This window comes from Aspergillus ochraceoroseus (genome assembly GCF_002846915.1).
Source record: "Aspergillus ochraceoroseus IBT 24754 chromosome Unknown P175scaffold_6, whole genome shotgun sequence".
NCBI classification, from domain to species: Eukaryota; Fungi; Ascomycota; class Eurotiomycetes; order Eurotiales; family Aspergillaceae; genus Aspergillus; species Aspergillus ochraceoroseus.
In genome coordinates this window covers 1,092,799-1,111,077 of record NW_024468481.1, presented here as the reverse complement: position 1 = coordinate 1,111,077, position 18,279 = coordinate 1,092,799, and the positions used below count along the sequence as shown (strand labels likewise).

The window sequence follows — 18,279 nt, the reverse complement described above, 5'->3', positions numbered from 1 at the left end:
ATACATTTTGATAACTACTTTATTAACCCTGTGAGACCTGTCTGTATAGTGATGGCTAGATTCCCTACATGCCTAGTATTGCTAACGCGGCAATTGCCTAATATATGGCATACCGGGTGCTATCTTCATCGTCTTCGTTTGTATTCTCAGAGGAGGTTGCCACCGCTATAGGGTTGATTATTCATCTGCTTGATAGAATTCAAGCTCTATCTTGCATAGAGTTCACAGTAGGGATAAGGAAATCGAAACCGGCTCGTAGGATTGACTTGACTGTCATTAGAACAAGCATACAAATACCCATTAATCTATTATTACTGCCAAAAAGAGTGGAATATCAGATACATCATACATCCTCAAAACCTACCTAATAGAGTCGAGGCAACGCAATCCCCCGTAAAAATACGCAGAACCATTACGCACCAGCCCCGCTCTCATACCACTACTGTAAATATAGACTCTGCCCAGTAAATAGTATACTGCGCCGTTTTTACTGACCTGCATGCATCTGATTCTCTCTGGTGGTCCTCGCTTCGTGGCCTCCTACAACACAATCCCCCCCCCTTCCATCAACTTTGCTTGAAGTCAATTGGTGTCTCGGCTGTCTTCTTCCCAGCTAGCAAATCATGGAGCTCGAGTTGCTATGGATGGGTTGGTGGCTGGTCCTTCAAAGGAGAGACCTGTTTCCACAACGCCACTCAAGACACGGTAGAAGTCTCCATCAGCCTGTCTACCTTCCTGCCAAGCTGGGAAATCTAGCTTTCATCCTGCTAGAGCACCTAGGTAACACTGAGGGCATGAAAGGATCATCGTTTTCTTTTTCTAATTCAAGATAGGGTCGATCCCTCGCTGACCCTCCTTCCTATCGGTATACCACAGCTAATAATGCTTTCTCCTGGTCCTCTGGATTGCATACTTTTCTGCAGTGTTTCGGACATATACTCGGGCATATTGTTTTTTTTTTCCCCCTCCCCTTTGTCCTCTTTTTATTCTCTCTCGTTGCCGGCGCTGTAGCACATTCTCGTCGGGATTCTTCTCTTTTCTTTCCCGGCTGTCTCTTGCCAATCACTCATCGTCCATATTGGAGCATTGAGAGGGGGAAATTGAAATAGGGAAGAGTATTCATAAGACCGTTTGGGATAGACTCCTGACCTGATTTCTCTCCGCCTCTCCCTCTCCTCAAATCTCTACCGCATTGATCTTCATTGAGGTTCGGAGCACATGTCGGTTATCTGAAAATATTTCCTCAGTAACCTTCGACGATGAAGTGGGGGATTTCAGGCTCGTTGCTTGCTTTATTGGCAACGACTGCCGCGGGCTGGCCCTATGAGCAGTCTTTGGTTGACTATAATCTTAATGTGAACAAGACTGCGCTTACGCCACTAGACTACGCTGCACCAGAATGGCCAGACCATAAATACACACCGTCTCCGAAAAGCTGGCGATTTCCATTTTACACCCTCTTTCTAGATCGATTTGTCAATGGTGACCCCACCAACGACAATATCAACGGGACTCTGTTTGAACATGATTTGAACTCGAATCAAATGCGACACGGCGGCGATGCCGATGGTTTGGTGGACACATTGGACTATATTCAGGGAATGGGGATTAAGGTTCTGCTGTCTCTTGTTTCCTTTTTTTATGCGTTTTTATATACTTATCCTTCATGATTTAAATTTGATCATGTGCTAATATTCCTTGTTATTAGGGAATTTATCTTGCAGGTACTATTTTGATGAATCAGCCCTGGGGCGCTGATGGTTACTCAATTCTGGATACAACTTTGCTTGATCAACATTATGGTACCATTCAGACATGGAGAAATGCAATCTCGGAAATTCATAAGCGTGGCATGTATGTGGTATTTGACAACACTATTGCAACGTAAGTTTGTCCCCCTCCAGTCCATTAGGTGTCTCTCGGCTGACCCATGATCAACGAATTAGTATGGGTGACTTGATCGGCTTCAAAGGTTATTTGAATGTTACCACCCCATTCTCCGTCAAAGAATACGAAGCCCTCTGGAAATCGGATCGCCATTATGTGGACTTCTCGTTTGGAAACTCCTATAACGAAACTTGCGAATACCCCCGATTTTGGAATGAGACCGGGTGGCCTGTTGACCAGGACGTTCGTGACGAGTTGAAGGGATGTTATAATAGCGACTTCGACCAGTATGGTGACCGAGAAGCATTTGGCGTTTACCCAGACTGGCAGCGTGAATTAGCCAAGTTTGCTTCGGTCCAAGACCGTCTTCGTGAATGGTATCCACCAGTCCGGGATCGATTGACCAAACACTCCTGCATGATAATCAAAGCGCTTGATATCGATGGTTTCCGGTTTGACAAAGCCACGCAAGCTACAGTTGACGCCCTCGGAGATATGTCAAGCGCATATAGAGAGTGTGCCCGGAGTGTTGGAAAGGACAATTTTTTCTTGCCTGGTGAAATTACTGGTGGAAACAATTTTGGTTCCATTTATCTTGGGCGCGGCAGACAGCCAAATCAATACCCAGAATCTGCGATGGATTCTATGGGAATGACAAACAGGTCGGATCAGCAGTATTTTCTTCGTGAAGATGGTCTCCAGGCTCTTGATGGGGCTGCCTTCCATTATTCGGTCTATCGATCCCTCACTCGTTTTCTTGGGCTTAGCGGCAATCTTGCAGCTGGTTACGACACACCACTGGACTGGACAGATGCATGGAACGTCATGGTAATGAGCAATGATATGATTAATGCTAATACTGGAAAATTCGATCCCCGCCATATGTATGGCGCAACAAATCAGGACGTCTTCCGCTGGCCAGCTCTCCAGTTTGGTATCGAAAGACAACTCCTAGGACTTTTTATTACTACTCTCCACCTTCCTGGTATTCCACTCCTGCTTTGGGGAGAAGAACAGGGATTTTATATCCTAGATGCTACCGCAGATAACTATGTTTATGGTCGACAGGCGATGTCACCTGCAACAGCTTGGAAGACTCATGGATGCTTCGCTCTCAATGCAAGCCAGTATCATGATTGGCCTATTGAAAAAGGCCGTGATGGATGCCATGATGAAACTGTGGCTTACGACCATCGTGATCCTTCTCACCCTCTTCGGAATATTATCAAGCATATGTATCAGCTGAGAAAAGATTATCCCATTTTAAATGATGGATACTCTGTCCAGAAGCTTTCTAAACAGACCCATGATATCTATTATCCAGGCTCCAACGGAACAGCCACAGAGACTGGAATGTGGTCTATTTTGAGGGACCGCGTTTCAAAGTATCAGGACTTGGGTTCCGACGCTGATAACCAGCCAATTTGGCTTGTCTACCAGAACGACAATAAGACAGTCGACTATAAATTTGACTGTGGTGAGAATGATACTGCTTTGATATCACCTTTCGCAACTGGCACTACAGTTGTCAATTTGTTCTACCCACATGATGAATATGAGCTAAAGGATAGCCCACAAAAGCTTCATCTTAATGGTTCCAAGGCGTATAATGGCTGTCTCGATAGCATGACACTCAAAGCCTTTGAGTTCAAAGCATTTGTTCCAAAGAGTCGCTTTGTTGGTCCCAGCCCCATGGTCACTAAGATCACTCCTGGACATGACGAGCCCCTGCTCTCAACAGTTGGTCCCAATGAGTCCGAGGATATTGATTTAAGTATCTACTTCTCCACCCAGATGGACTGTGACTCGGTCACGAAGGCCATCTCCCTAAAGTCTACCACTGCCTCCGGCAAGACACCGTCTATTGACAAAGACAATGTCAACTGCAAGAGCATGGATCCCAGCGAAACCCAATGGACTGCCCAAATTCCTAGTACTTGGGTCTGGACAGGAAAGCTAACTGGTGTCTACAATGGCATTCATCGACTGACAATCAAAAATGCGACTAGCGAAGCTGGGGATAGCTCGACTGGGGCTGTGGATCACTTTTTACTTCGCATCGGCCAGGCAGACAACCCGATCACTTTCAATACCGCCAATTATTCCACAAGCCTCCTCCACCAGTACGATAATGGCACACTCTACATTCAACATAAGGCTGTAGGTGCTGACAAATATCGCTATTCCACTAATTGGGGCAGCTCTTTCTCCAGCTGGCTTCCCTATAAAGGTGGAGAGGATATTATAGACGAATTACCCTGGTCTGGGACAAATAAGCAGAGATGGCAAGGGAAGCATGTTCGTGTCGAATACTGGAGTAAATTGACCGGCAGCAGTGACTACGTCCAGGAAGGTGACTACGATTTTGATATCCAACGACGTTTCCCTCACCTATATTTCAATGGGCCTTACAATCAATACGGTTACGATGCTGGACTTGACAATAAGGTGGTACAAGATAAAGACGGATACTGGAAATTCAGACTTAGGACCGAATTCCCTGCACAAGGACAATATAACGTCTGGGGCATGAACCCTGATGGAAAACCTGACCAAAGCTTTGTTTATGGGGATGTGGATTCCGATGGTGTCTTGGATCGCATGCCACCTTCCTCGCTGAGTTCGCTATCTGTCAACGTCACCGAAATCCCTCCTTCTCCTTATCTGTCATGGGATCTTTGGCTCGACGATGGCGATTTGCGCATTCATTTACAGCCCACAGGATCAAGAGCCATCCAAATCATCGTTTATTGCTTGCTTTGGCTTGTTCCGATAGTTACAGCTGTCGGATGCGTTTATGCGTTCATGAAGTCGTTTTACCAGGTCAAGTTCAATCAAGTTGGAGTCAGCCAGAAGAAGTCATTGCTTCCATTTGCCCTCGTGAAAAAGAGCAACAAACTTGGAGGGTTGAACCCCTTCCTGCGTCTCGCAAACAAGTCAGGCTTCCTTCAAAGCACGCCTGCTTTCAGAACCGGCTCCGCCCGGAGGCAAACAGTTCTCATAGCCACCATGGAGTATGATATCGAAGACTGGGCTATAAAGATCAAGATTGGCGGCCTAGGAGTCATGGCTCAGTTGATGGGAAAGAACCTTGGGCACCAAGATTTGATCTGGGTTGTTCCGTGTGTTGGAGGTGTCGATTATCCAGAGGACCAGCCAGCTGAGCCGATATTTGTAACAGTTCTCGGCAATTCCTACGAAGTCAAGGTTCAATACCATGTCCTGAACAATATTACATATGTTCTTCTGGATGCTCCAGTATTCCGTCAGCAATCAAAGGCAGAACCTTATCCACCTCGCATGGACGATCTGGATAGTGCCATCTATTACTCTGCATGGAACCAGTGCATCGCAGAGGTTATCAAGCGTTTCCCTATTGACTTGTATCATATTAACGACTACCATGGCTCTATTGCTCCACTTTACCTTCTTCCTCAGACAGTGCCTGTGTGCCTCTCACTTCATAATGCGGAATTCCAAGGACTGTGGCCGATGCGTACTCAGAAGGAAAGGGATGAAGTGTGCTCTGTTTTTAACATTGAGGTTGATGTTGCAAGACGGTATGTCCAATTCGGTGAAGTGTTCAATATGCTCCATGCTGGCGCAAGTTATCTCCGTGTTCACCAACAAGGATTTGGCGCTGTGGGAGTGTCTAGGAAATATGGAAAGCGCTCATATGCTCGCTATCCAATTTTCTGGGGTCTTAAGAAAGTTGGGAATCTCCCTAATCCTGACCCCTCTGATACCGCAGAATGGAATAAGGAACTACCAAAAGATACTGAAGTCCAAGTGGATCCAGAGTATGAAGCAAGCCGGGGGGAGCTCAAACGTCAGGCTCAGGAATGGGCTGGGTTAGATCAAAACCCCAATGCGGACCTACTTGTCTTTGTAGGACGGTGGTCTATGCAAAAGGGTGTTGATTTAATTGCTGATGTCATGCCTGCTGTTCTGGAAGCCCGTCCCAACGTGCAGCTAATCTGTGTTGGCCCGGTAATTGATCTTTACGGTAAATTTGCTGCCCTAAAGCTTGAAAGAATGATGAAAATCTATCCTGGGCGAGTGTACTCTCGACCTGAGTTCACGGCACTTCCTCCCTTTATCTTCTCGGGGGCTGAGTTCGCCTTGATCCCATCCCGTGATGAACCATTCGGCCTGGTGGCTGTTGAATTTGGTCGCAAGGGAGCACTAGGTATTGGAGCTCGTGTCGGTGGTCTTGGCCAGATGCCCGGGTGGTGGTATAACGTTGAGTCTACGACAACTGCACATCTGCTACACCAATTTAAACTCGCTATTGCAAGTGCATTGAATTCTAAGCCTCAGGTCAGAGCGAAAATGCGTGCAAGATCTGCGAAGCAGCGATTCCCTGTTGCCCAATGGGTTGAAGATTTGGAAATCCTGCAGTCAACGGCGATCCGAATTCATAGTAAGGGCCTTGTCAAGGCCAATGGTCAACCTTACACACCATCCGGATGCAACACTCCTAGCGGAATGATGACCCCTACTATTGCATCGACCGGAACGGTGACGCCAACTGGAGTGCAAACACCTCCCCTGGCGCATTCGCGATCAGGAAGCTACTCGAATCTCAACCGCCTAAGTGCCTATGGACCGCAGCAGCGCAACACAATTGTATACAGCAGAGACCCAAGCCCTGGAGGCAACGACAAACCCAGGACTGGGCTTGGTCGCCAGTTGTCGCTTGGTGTTCGGGCTGGTCCTGGGCATCTAGTGCGTCGTGGCCGCCGCAAGTTGAGAAACAGTTACACCGGAACTGATGAAAACGCCAGCGTTTCCATGGCGGAGGAAAGCAGCGATGATGACATTATCCCTAGTTTCTATGGCGAAGACGAATATACCCTCACTCCTGAACAGATAGAAGCGGGACGCCGGGCGGACGCAACGACAGAGCAAGAACATTCTCGTTCTTCAGTTAGAGACTTCTTCACCCGCAGACACTCTAGCCAAAGCTCAATTCTGTCTAGAGGCATGCTGTCTCCAGCAAGTTCGGGAACCTTTGATCCTGATGAGACTCTTGTTCCACCCGCACGCCCGTTTGCAGAGCCTGGCAACCGTCTCAGCAGTGCGTCTGTCCTTTCTGTGGACTCTGTCATCGGCGAAAAGAAAGATTACAAGCTTCAGAAGGTGGACCCGTCGTTTACAGATAGTACTGGGGAGTTTTACCAGATATTTGAAACTAGGTTGGAAAAGTTGAATGGATCTAACTCCGAATCACAACTTTGCATCGAAGAGTACCTTGAGAAGAGTGAAAAGAAATGGTTTGATAGATTTAGGGATGCCAAACTGGGCCGGAATCAGTCCCCTGCTTCTTCGGTTTTCCATGCCAAAATGGAAACATCCTCGCCTATGGGATCGATCTCTAATGATGAGGTGGGGTCGCGAGAAAGTGGGAGCGAGGCGCACAAGAGAAGAGATGAATTTTTCCTTGGGAATGATTACGTTCCTCCCTCTGGTCTCAGGAAATGGATGCAAATCAGGATATTCGACTGGCCTATCTACTCATTCATTTTGGGCCTTGGTCAAATCATTGCGGCAAATTCATATCAAATTACCCTGCTTACAGGAGAAATAGGAGAGACACCGGAAAAGCTTTACGGTATCGCAACAGTCTACCTTGTTACTTCGATCATCTGGTGGTTTCTTTTCAGATTCTGCAAGTCTGTGGTTGTTCTCTCACTTCCCTGGTTCTTGTATGGCCTTGCATTTGTTCTCATTGGTGTAGCACATTACGAGAGCGATGAATTTTCTCGGGCTTGGATCCAGAATGTTGGCAGTGGAGTATATGCGGCAGCATCATCCAGCGGTTCCTTATTTTTTGCTCTCAACTTTGGCGATGAAAATGGAGCTCCCGTCAAGGAATGGATTTTCCGTGCGTGTCTTATTCAAGGCACCCAGCAAGCCTATGTTATTGGTCTATGGTATTGGGGAACATCGATATCCCAAGGTGTTACTGAAGGCCTTGGGAATTCCCAGGCGGCTATTACAGACAGCTGGAAGATGACGTACGTCCCCCTTTTGATATCCATTCTATTCTTTTAAATCGTTGTTAACTTTATTCTTTAGTGCCATTTGCATCCCAATTGCTGTCTTCCTTTGGGCTCTTGGTCTCTTGGTCTTTTTCGGTCTACCAAACTACTACCGACAAACCCCTGGAAAGGTTCCTTCCTTCTATCAATCAGTCTTTAGAAGAAAGATCGTTCTCTGGAACTTTGTGGTTGTTATCTTGCAAAACTTCTTTCTTAGTGCACCTTATGGACGCAACTGGAGCTGTGAGTATGGCCCAGGACATGTCTCTGTCCAACACCAGCTAATATTCTTATAGTCCTTTGGAGCTCGGTCCACGCTGAAGCCTGGGAAATTGGTATCCTCGTGGTGGTTTTCTTCGGAATCGTTTGGGCTGCGCTGCTTTTCCTATTCGGTCACCTATCCAAATCCCACAGCTGGATCCTCCCTGTATTTGCATGCGGCCTTGGAGCACCCCGCTGGGCCCAGATATGGTGGGGTGTGTCTGGAATGGGTCTCTTCCTTCCGTGGGCGGGTAGTTATACAAGTGGTGCTCTCGCATCTCGCAGTTTGTGGCTCTGGTTGGGTATTCTAGATTCCCTGCAGGGTCTAGGATTCGGTATGATCCTGCTCCAAACTTTGACTCGGATGCATATTTGCTTCGCGTTGCTTGCATCTCAAGTCCTTGGGTCGATTGCCACTATCTGTGCTAGGGCATTTGGCCCCAATAGTATCGGTCCTGGGCCGATCTCACCAGATGTGACGGACGGAGCCAGTTCTGTCGCCAATGCATGGTTCTGGATAGCTTTGTTCTTCCAGTTGTTGATATGGTATGTCTTATTCCATCTGATTCCATTTAATTGACTAACGTTGTTCTGTAGCGCCGGGTTCCTGATGTTCTTCCGGAAAGAGCAGCTTACCAAGCCCTAAGAGAGTGACTGATTTCAACCTACCCATTCTATTTCCATACCATAACGTGAACCAAAGCTGTCGATATGATCAAACACCCTTCCAAACGACATTGAGCATATCGAGAGAAAAAAACGGAAAGAAATAAAAAAGTTCAAAAAGAAAAAGAAAAAAAAAAATCACACCGAACCAGACCGAATATAAGAAGAAAAAGAAAAGGGCAAACACACGTACCCCTTTGTACATTAAACACCTCCTTCGATATCATCATCGACACCGAGCTCATAAATACTACGACCACTCTGAAGCTATCCATTATCCATCAATCCTCGTTCTCCAACTGCATATTTCCTCCTTTTTTTTTTCCGATTCACGATTTTATTCTCTAATGGATCTGAATGCTGAATGTCAATACGCTACGTTGTCAATTGTCATGTTGAAATGGATAGAATCGAATTGTGTTCATGTGAGAAAGGAAATGGAAATGAATAGTTAGGGTTGGGACTTTTGTTGGTTGAAGTTTATCTAATATTCTCTTTTTTCTTTCTTTGGATGCTCGATGAATTGGGTGAGGATCTTGTGTTTACCTTGCCTTCTTCACCTGTTTCCCCTTTTATTTAATAGAGTTTCCTGCATTTGTTTATTTACTTGCTTGCTTGTTTATTCATCAGGGTCTATTTACTGTTCACGAGTTGAGATATCGATTCTTTCTGGGTTAGCCTATCTGAAGCGTTTTCAATTTCCCTTGTTCGCATTTGTCTCTCATATTTAGGGTGTATTCGGTACTACCACCTGTTTAGTTATATATCTAGGTAGTTAGTTAACTAGTTATGGCATCAGTGCTTAATAATTACAATAGACAATTTGAAAGAACTCCAGTTCCTGTCCAGGAGAAGATGTGTAAGAGCAAGTGAGAAGTTGAACATTATCAATCTTATTATTATGATTCATTCCTATCTGGTATATTGACTCGTAGTCGTAGTAAAACAAACAAATTCCCGAACATGGCACCCATGCATGTATGTATCCAATCCCCCAACAAGCCAGGAGGGAGAGTGATGCTTTTGTGTATGCGTGGCTACATACGCTTGTATCGAACTCCGACAAAAAAAAAAAAAAAAAAAAAAAAACAAAAGAGGAAAAAATTTCGTGATTATAGCAAAAGGAAACGTGGCGAGATTGGTAGTAAAAGGGGGGAGGAGGGGAGGAGAATAAAGAAAAAAGAAAAGAAATCAGGAAAGCTGCCACTACCATTCCAGAGGCTCGGTCTTGACATCTCCCCGGTTGGTTTTAGGGACAGGAGCAGCCTCGACCATGGTAGCACCGCGACGACCACGCTTCAGGTAGCCGCTGCCGTCCAGCCAGGGGGTCTCAAGCGTACGCTTGGCTTCGAACGTGCGGATCTTGTCTTCCATCTGCAGGGTAAGACCTATGTCATCGAGACCGTTGACGAGGCAGTGCTTGCGGAAGGCGTCAACATCGAAGGAAGCAAGCTTGTTACCCTCGGCGTCCTTGATCTCCTGGTTGACCAGGTCGATCTCGACTTCACGGTGAGCGTGGGCCTCATCGGCGATCTTCTGGAGCACGGCAGTATCGGGGATGACGATGGGGAGCATGCCGTTCTTGAAGGTGTTGTTGAAGAAGATATCGGCGAAGGATGGGGCGATGATGCACTTGATGCCGAAATCAAGGAGAGCCCAGGGGGCGTGTTCACGGGAGCTACCGCAGCCAAAGTTCGGGCCGGTCACAACGAGGATCTTGGCGTTCCGGTACACGCCCTGATTGAGGATGAAGTCGGGGTTCTCCTGGCCGTCCTGGTAACGGAGTTCATAGAAGAGGGCGCTGCCAAGACCGGTGCGCTTGATGGTCTTCAGGAACTGCTTGGGGATGATGGCGTCGGTGTCGACGTTGCTGCGGTCCATGGGGGCGGCAATACCCTTCAGGGTAGTGAACTTGGGGAGTCCGGCGCTGGTGCCAGCGGCAGAGGTGTTGGTGTGGGGTTCATTGTCGGCGGGCTGGTCCAGGATACGCTCCAGCTCGTCCTCAGTCTCGGGCTCGTCGGCTTCGTGCTGAACGTTAACCTTGGGCTGCGCCTTGCCAAGGACAGGGCTGGCAACGAGATGGTCGCGGACATCGGCAAGCTTGCCAACAATAGCGGCGGTGGCAGCCATGGCAGGGGACATCAGGTGGGTGCGACCACCAGCGCCCTGGCGACCCTCGAAGTTGCGGTTAGAGGTACTGGCGCAGCGCTCCTGGGGGGAAAGGATATCAGGGTTCATGCCCAGGCACATGGAGCAACCAGCTTCACGCCACTCAAAACCGGCGTCGCTGAAGATCTTGTCGAGCCCCTCAGATTCGGCCTGCTGCTTAACTAGGCCGGAACCGGGGACGACCATAGCGCGCTTGATATTGGCGGCAATGTGCTTGCCTCTCACGACTTTGGCGGCGGCTCTCAAATCTTCGATACGGGCATTGGTACAAGAACCAATGAAGACCTTGTCAACGGGGATTTCCTTCATGGGGGTTCCGGCAGTCAGGCCCATGTATTCGAGAGCGCGCTTGCAGGCGAGTTTGCGGTTCTCATCCTCAAAGTCATCAGGGCCAGGGACGACACCAGTGATAGGAATAACGTCCTGAGGAGACGTACCCCAGGAAATTGTGGGAATGATGTCACTGCCATTCAGCACGACAGTCTTGTCGTAGACGGCATCCTCATCAGCAGCCAAGCTAGACCAGTAGCTGACAGCCTTCTTCCACTCGGCGCTGTCGTACTTGGGAGCCAGAGGACGGCCCTTCAGGTACTCGAAAGTAATCTCGTCAGGTGCGATCATGCCAGCACGCGCACCACCCTCGATGGACATGTTGCACATGGACATCCTAGCTTCCATACTCAAGCCACGAATAACAGATCCGCAGAACTCAATGACGCAACCGGTACCACCGGCAGTTCCAATGACTCCAATAATGTGCAGAACGACATCCTTGGAGGTGACACCGGCAGGAAGCTCACCATCTACTTGGACGCGCATGTTCTTGCTGCGTCGGGTGATGAGGGTCTGAGTAGCAAGGACGTGCTCGACTTCGCTAGTACCGATACCGAAGGCAAGGGAACCAAAGGCGCCGTGGGTCGAAGTGTGGCTGTCACCACAGACAACGGTTGTGCCGGGGAGGGTGAAACCCTGCTCAGGGCCGATAATGTGGACAATACCCTGTCGCTTATCACCCATACCAAAGTATGTAAGGCCGAAATCCTTCACGTTCTCCTCCAGGGTAGTACATTGCAGGCGGGAATCGTTCTCTTCGATGAATTCTTCGACATTCTTGAAGTTTTTGCGCGAGGAGGTGGGGATGTTCTAACGTGTCAACGGTCAGCGGCGGGTGATTGAATGGTCGACGATCATAAGGGAAGAAAAGGGAAGAAAATGGGAAGAAAATGGGGTGGGAATGTTTGGTACATACGTGGTCAACGGTAACCAAGGTGCAATCCGGCCGGCGGACTTTGCGGTTGGAATTCTTAAGGCCTTCGAAGGCTTGCTGTTCAAGACGAATGAGTCAGGTATGTTCAAACAGGGCAATTTAACATCAAGCAATGCAAATTGATAGGGGTCGGTGCAAGGCATACTGGAGAGGTGACTTCGTGGACAAGATGTCTGTCTGTAGATGGAGTTAGGGCAATCATTCCCAACAAAAGGACTAGAATATAGTAGACATACCAATATAGATTAGGAGAGTGCCGTCTTCCTGTTCATTCACGATGTGGTGGTCAAGAACCTTGTCATACAAGGTCTTGGGCTTCCTGTCCGCACCAGGCATGAGGGGTGGTAGGTGTAGATATAACGAGGGAAACGGGGGTTAAAAGGTATAGCAAATCCGTAACTTGCAAACAGTTGAATATCTCCAACAAGGATTGAGGCTCGATTGATGATGAGCTTTAACAGAAGCAGAAGCTGTACAGGCTGTTAATAAATCTTCTGTGCCGCGATGTCGCTGTCTCAACATCGAGGGGCTGTTCCGATCTCGGGGGGTCAGCAGTCAATATCCCGGGTTTGATTGGTCAATCGTAAGACCCACTGTTCGCACAAAGATTCCGGTACCGGTGCTCCACAGCGGCCAGAAACGCTTACTAACGGGCTGCATCCGTAGTTAACTAGTTAATAGTTACAGAGTGAGTCTAGCAGGTAGGGAGGAGGAGTATATATGCAATTCACAAGGATTTATGAGTGAAATCGTTCATTTTACAGTCAAAACTAATGTGCAAATTGGCGACAAAGTTATTTGTAGCAACCTGTCCTCAATCTTCCCATAATTAAACCACCAAGCCATCTCCTATCATTCTTAGATGAGTCCCAACATAAGACTTCCTTTATGGAGGAGAAATCGGGTTTGAAGTTTGCATGAGGGCAAATTGCGCATTCATTGCCAACCAGGGCCCTGGAACTCCAGTGATCCTGGGATCAGCGCCGATCATGTTTTGGGGGAACCCCACGTCAAAGGGACGAACACTCTCGAGATATTCGATTTGCGCCGGGGTCAATTTGATCTTCAGGGCTTGGATATTATCATGAAGATGCTCAATTTTGCGGCCTCCGACTAAGGGAAACACATAAGGCGCCTTCGCCATGACGTAGGCCAGAGCAATGGCCGTGACTGACTCAATACCGTGCTCAGCCGCCACTTGACCCAGAGCCTCACTCATCTTCACTTCGTCCGGTGTCTGCTTTCCTGATACAATCATAGACCGCAGGCCCTCCCCAGCCTTTCGACGTTCTTCCATTGCCTTTGCAGACTGGAATTTGCCGCCGCCGAGCACGTCCCAAGGGGCAAGGGCCATGCCGAAATGGAGGGCCATGGGGAGGATATCCCGTTCAAAATCCCGCAGCATCACGTTCCACCGTCCCTGGTATATACTGAAGGGGGTCTTGCCGTGATCGCGCGCATAGGTGTTAGCGGCGCTTACAACCCACGCAGGTGAATCTGAGATGCCCAGGTAAAGCACTTTGCCCTGCTCCACCATGATATGGAGGCTGTCCATGATCTCTTCAACAGAGGTGGTGTAATCCCACCAGTGGACGTAGAGGATATCAATCCAGTCTGTCTGGAGCTTGCGGAGGGAATCACGCAAGCTCATGTGCAGAGAGCGTCGGTGGTTTCCGCAGGAATTTGGAGCATTGCCCTTGCCAACCGCATGGGACCTATAGTCTGTGGTGAATTTGGTTGCGAGCACAAGTCGATCACGGTTGCCCCGGAGTGATATCCATTCGCCAATCCAAGCCTCCGATTGCTCATTCTGATAATTGTTGGCCGTATCAATAAAGTTACCGCCCGCTTCAACAAAGGCATCCAGGAGTTTGAATGATGACTCCTTATCCATTGATCCCATCATCTCCGACCATGCCTCGCCAATAGACATGGCTCCCAATTGCAGCGGGGATACACGAATCCCCGCTGTTGAGGAAAGAATCCGATAGCGACCTAGCTCAGTAAGTGGCTCAGGTGCTGGTTTGAGGAAGTCGGTCATGATGAGGCTGAATTGGATTGATATTAGAGAGTAATGTTTTCCAAGTGTAGTGAAGGTTGATCTGATGGTTTCGCTTCTTTCTTCTTCTTCTGCCATTGGAAATCCTCCAGTATTTATAAGTTATAGCTGCGCAACACCGCTAGAATAGCAGCAAGGTGGAGAGACGGAGACAAGCGTCATGGTGAAGACAGAGGAACCACAGCATGTCATCCGGTTAAGGTGGAATGCACAAGAGCTCAGATAGATCCATGGGTCGACAGGGAAATAATTCCATATACTCCGTGTTAACCCCTTTGTACACTTGGTGCAGATGCTGTTCAAAAGAATAGGCGGAGTTAACTAAAAGTGGACGAGATCAGTCAGCAAGTCAGCAAAGAACAATCGGGGTTAATTAATTAATTAAGTTAAAGGTGTCAGCAGTCCCAACAAAAATCGCTCTAAATATAGAATGTGATAATAATAAATTGATATATATTTTTTTGTGGTTTTACAAAATAACACCAAATGCTCGGTTATCTGCCTGGAATACGAGTAAGGCTAAACAATGACGTACAAAGAGTCCAAAAAGCCCACACGCTGTCTGGACTACCACCATGCTTAACGCTAACCGATCCTCCCGCATTGGACCCATCCATACTAGCCACAGGTTAAGAATAGTCAGATTCGTCGACTCAACAATCTGGCCCTTGTCATTCTTATGGACACGGGCAAGACGTAGATAATGTAAGAGATCCAAAGCAGCCGCAATTAAGGGTGAAGGGGCCACTACCCATTCGGTCACAGAAGCGTCCAAGAGTCCAGACTCGGCACTGAACTTAGGTAGTCGGTGCCGTGGGCAGGGGATCAGGTTGAAAAGCTGAGGGGTCGAATATAGGAAGTTGAAAATCTGCGGGATAAAGAGAAGCATGAGGGTTTTGCTGAAATGTCCCAGTATCCCGACAACAACAAAAACCATGCCCGCAAAGTAACAATATGTATCCCCAACAAACACTTTGGACGGATACCAGTTGTGCCATAGAAGAGCAAACGAGACTCCGATAAAGGGCAGCAGGAAGTAAAGCGAGAATAAGTGCGAGTCAGTAGCGGGGTGTCGAAATGGGGTGATGAGATACAATATGTCGTTGACCATCAATAAAACCGCAATCACGAGTGACTGGGCAACCTCCACTCCATTAATTCCTGCTAGCATGTTGATGGAATTGGGGCAAAAGATAGCCACTGCGGCCATGTACACGTAGTACAGAAAGCCGAGATCAACAAAGGAGCCTAAGTAACGTTGCAAAGGCACAGGAACGACGACATGGGTGACGCCAAAATCCACAAAGTAGACTATCAACATGGGAATCGCACCAAACGCTGGAATAAGCACTTTGTGCCTCCATCGAATATCGAGGAGGTCATCGCCAATTCCAAGAATGACGATACACTGAAGGGATAGAAGACCAGAGAGATAGGAGGCGAGCTGGGCGCTTGTTAGTAGACGATTCATGACAGCAAACAAAATAGCAGGAACACAAACCCGTTCATGAGGAAACCGGTGCAGCGTGCGACCCGTTTCAACATGGTGTACTTCAAGTACAACGTCTCGATTGCCTCCGCCTGAGGTGGCTGCGACGATATCCTGATAGAAGGCGAAAGGGATGAAGAAAATCAGGACCAAAAGATAAACCACGGCGCAAACAGCACCCATAGTTTCCGGTCTAGATTCGAAACAAGTCAGCAACGTAACCCCTTCATTTGAATCTATAGCACAATAATTGGTAATCAAAAGACAACGCGAAAGAAGGAGAAAGAAAGAACACATACATGACAGGCCGTTTGGGCTTTGCCATATCCTTCCCACTCAGGCCTGCCTTTACAAACACCGGCCCAAGCCATCTGATCATGCTGAATGTTACAGCAAAAGCAATACCGCTGAAGGCGATGGAAGCTGCCAGAGGCGCTCCTTCACCCCCGAAGGCATTGAACAGAATGCCAATGCAAGCCCCTGCGAGAACCAGGAGTGTCCAGGACTCTCGACGGGAAAGAGAATTTGACGTAGCGGGACTCATCTTGCGTCAAGAGATCTATCAGCGCCTCTTCTCCCGTTTCTCTCTCACTCCACCAGCATCATCAAGAGTCAGTCCACTGCAATCTGGCTTTTACAGAATAAATAGTATACAGTCATTCTGCCGAGTGGAGTCGCGAGAACGATAGAAGGCGGTGAGTTGCGCAATTCTCGCGCACGTTCTCGCTCAAAGAGGACTAGTGTATCATAGCTGCTGATGTAATCAAGGATCCGTGATCCATCCTGGCAATTGCAATTGCAATTGCTTCATATGCAAACAGAGTGCGAGAGAGAGAGAGTGCGAGAAAGAGATGGTGCAGCAGGTCTAATCCCTCTAGAATAGTAGAGAGCTCTTCCACCACTTTTCTTTCCGTCCATCGATTCATATCAACACACTGCTTTCTACATGCCCTACCTAGAGTTGGTGGTCGGGTTTTTCTTATTTGGAGTGTGCGGGCTGCGATGTCATCTGGGTTCGCCGACTTCGACGCCGGTCATCGTGATTTGGTGACCGTGACCAAGTTTAATTTCTATGGCAATCGCATTGTGACTGCTTCATCTGACCATCGTATGAAGGTGTGGGATCAGAAAGATGGTGAATGGCAATTAACTGATACCTGGCGTGCCCATGACGCAGAGATCCGCGATGTAAGCAGGACCATACTCACCCTTTCGCGTTTTTGTCTCATCTTCATTTTCTAAACTTTGGCATAGGCGACCTGGAATGGGCCCTTCACTGGCCAACATATTGGCAGTGTGGGTGAAGATATGAAATGTAAAATATGGCAGGAAGATGTCACCCAGCCACCTAACTCCGGCCGGAGGTTTAGAGCTATCTTTCGCTTGACAGCACCGCAGCGCCATCCGTTTGTCTCAATTGATTTCCGTAACATTGACCTAGAGTCATGGCTTGCTCTTATCACTCGCGACGGCTTTCTCATGATTATGGAGCCCGTCACTCCGGATACACTTGCGGACTGGCAGACCGTTGATGAATTTCGAGTTTGCGCCGCTCCCCAGAGAGGCGAGGAAACCAGCTTCAAAGTGCAGTTCCACCATGATCCAACGGATATCACACATTCTATTCTTCCCTCCTGGGACCGTAAAAGTTTGTCCCTCGTTGTGGCGGCAATGGATAGTGTGAAGATATACCGGACCGATGCTAATCGCCGCTTCTATCCCGCCATTGAATTAACTGGGCATGGGGGCTTAGTACGAGATTTATCTTGGGCTAATGGGTCGGTCCGAGGTTATGACCTTATTGCTAGTGGATGTAAGGATGGCTTCGTTCGAGTATTCGAAGTGTATACTTCCGTTGCCTCGAGTGGATCACAAGGCTCCAACCGGCACAGCTCTCAGATGTCGACACAATCACAATCATCTCGCGCAACTGCACAATCAGGCATTGGCTCTGCCCTCGCAAACCGCACGCCCATGTCTATGACTAGCCGTTCGACTACCGGTGACTCACAATTCAAGCATTCCTGTCGAGAGGTTGCATGCATCGATAGCAAACATCTAGACGTGTGGCAAGTCGGTTTCTCATACTCTGGTAAGTGCAGCGAATTCCCCAGCATCACTGTCTATAGTTACCAACCAATTTACAGGGGATTGTCTTATTTCCTCTGGTGACGACGGCATCGTTCGATTTTGGAAGAAGTCGTTATCGGGCGAATGGCTCGAATACGCCGAAACGGACATGACCTACCAATAGAGGTTCCTATCTTCAGGACTTTGATCCAAGTATTCAATGTTTTTTCAAGCGAGAGCACCCGATATGGGGTTTGATGATCCGCAAGGCGTTACCCGGTTACCCGTGTCTGTTTTGAGGGAGGCACCTTATTCCGCAGGTTTCTTGACCACTTTGATTGTCTCTTTTTATAGACAGTGATACCCA

At 48.1% G+C, this 18,279-nt stretch overlaps 6 protein-coding genes across 6 annotated transcripts; 3 read left to right on the top strand and 3 right to left on the bottom strand.

Annotated features, from left to right (window-relative positions):
* Nucleotides 1–1,259: 1,259 nt before the first annotated feature.
* ags2 (alpha-1,3-glucan synthase Ags2) lies at nucleotides 1,260–8,838 on the top strand (the record flags this gene model as incomplete). The annotated part of the gene is made up of 6 exons (XM_040900881.1): nucleotides 1,260–1,613; nucleotides 1,709–1,884; nucleotides 1,947–7,907; nucleotides 7,969–8,174; nucleotides 8,228–8,738; nucleotides 8,790–8,838. 6 exons carry the CDS (start codon nucleotides 1,260–1,262, stop codon nucleotides 8,836–8,838), a joined length of 7,257 nt encoding a protein of 2,418 aa, XP_040750780.1.
* A 417-nt stretch (nucleotides 8,839–9,255) lies between these two features.
* Nucleotides 9,256–9,677, top strand: P175DRAFT_0300208 (uncharacterized protein). Its single transcript, XM_040892813.1, has one exon. It carries the CDS (start codon nucleotides 9,377–9,379, stop codon nucleotides 9,587–9,589), a length of 213 nt encoding a protein of 70 aa, XP_040750779.1. The 5' UTR covers nucleotides 9,256–9,376; the 3' UTR covers nucleotides 9,590–9,677.
* Nucleotides 9,678–9,922: 245 nt separating this feature from the next.
* Nucleotides 9,923–12,753, bottom strand: luA (3-isopropylmalate dehydratase LEU1). The gene is made up of 4 exons (XM_040897506.1): nucleotides 12,531–12,753; nucleotides 12,440–12,471; nucleotides 12,277–12,351; nucleotides 9,923–12,170 (listed from the first exon to the last, which is right to left on the bottom strand). Exons 1-4 carry the CDS (start codon nucleotides 12,628–12,630, stop codon nucleotides 10,065–10,067), a joined length of 2,313 nt encoding a protein of 770 aa, XP_040750778.1. The 5' UTR covers nucleotides 12,631–12,753; the 3' UTR covers nucleotides 9,923–10,064.
* A 294-nt stretch (nucleotides 12,754–13,047) lies between these two features.
* Nucleotides 13,048–14,637, bottom strand: P175DRAFT_0502927 (aldo/keto reductase). Its single transcript, XM_040897505.1, has one exon. The coding sequence runs from the start codon at nucleotides 14,429–14,431 to the stop codon at nucleotides 13,181–13,183; it is 1,251 nt and encodes a 416-aa protein (XP_040750777.1). The 5' UTR covers nucleotides 14,432–14,637; the 3' UTR covers nucleotides 13,048–13,180.
* A 173-nt stretch (nucleotides 14,638–14,810) lies between these two features.
* P175DRAFT_0502925 (UDP-N-acetylglucosamine--dolichyl-phosphate N-acetylglucosaminephosphotransferase) lies at nucleotides 14,811–16,464 on the bottom strand. Its single transcript, XM_040897504.1, has 3 exons — nucleotides 16,142–16,464; nucleotides 15,855–16,035; nucleotides 14,811–15,797 (listed from the first exon to the last, which is right to left on the bottom strand). Exons 2-3 carry the CDS (start codon nucleotides 16,023–16,025, stop codon nucleotides 14,823–14,825), a joined length of 1,146 nt encoding a protein of 381 aa, XP_040750776.1. The 5' UTR covers nucleotides 16,026–16,035; nucleotides 16,142–16,464; the 3' UTR covers nucleotides 14,811–14,822.
* Nucleotides 16,465–16,844: 380 nt separating this feature from the next.
* On the top strand, nucleotides 16,845–18,096 carry P175DRAFT_0440347 (putative nuclear pore protein (SEH1); the record flags this gene model as incomplete). The annotated part of the gene is made up of 3 exons (XM_040894013.1): nucleotides 16,845–17,030; nucleotides 17,097–17,934; nucleotides 17,990–18,096. The coding sequence occupies 3 exons, from the start codon at nucleotides 16,845–16,847 to the stop codon at nucleotides 18,094–18,096; spliced, it is 1,131 nt and encodes a 376-aa protein (XP_040750775.1).
* Between the last annotated feature and the right edge of the window lie 183 nt (nucleotides 18,097–18,279).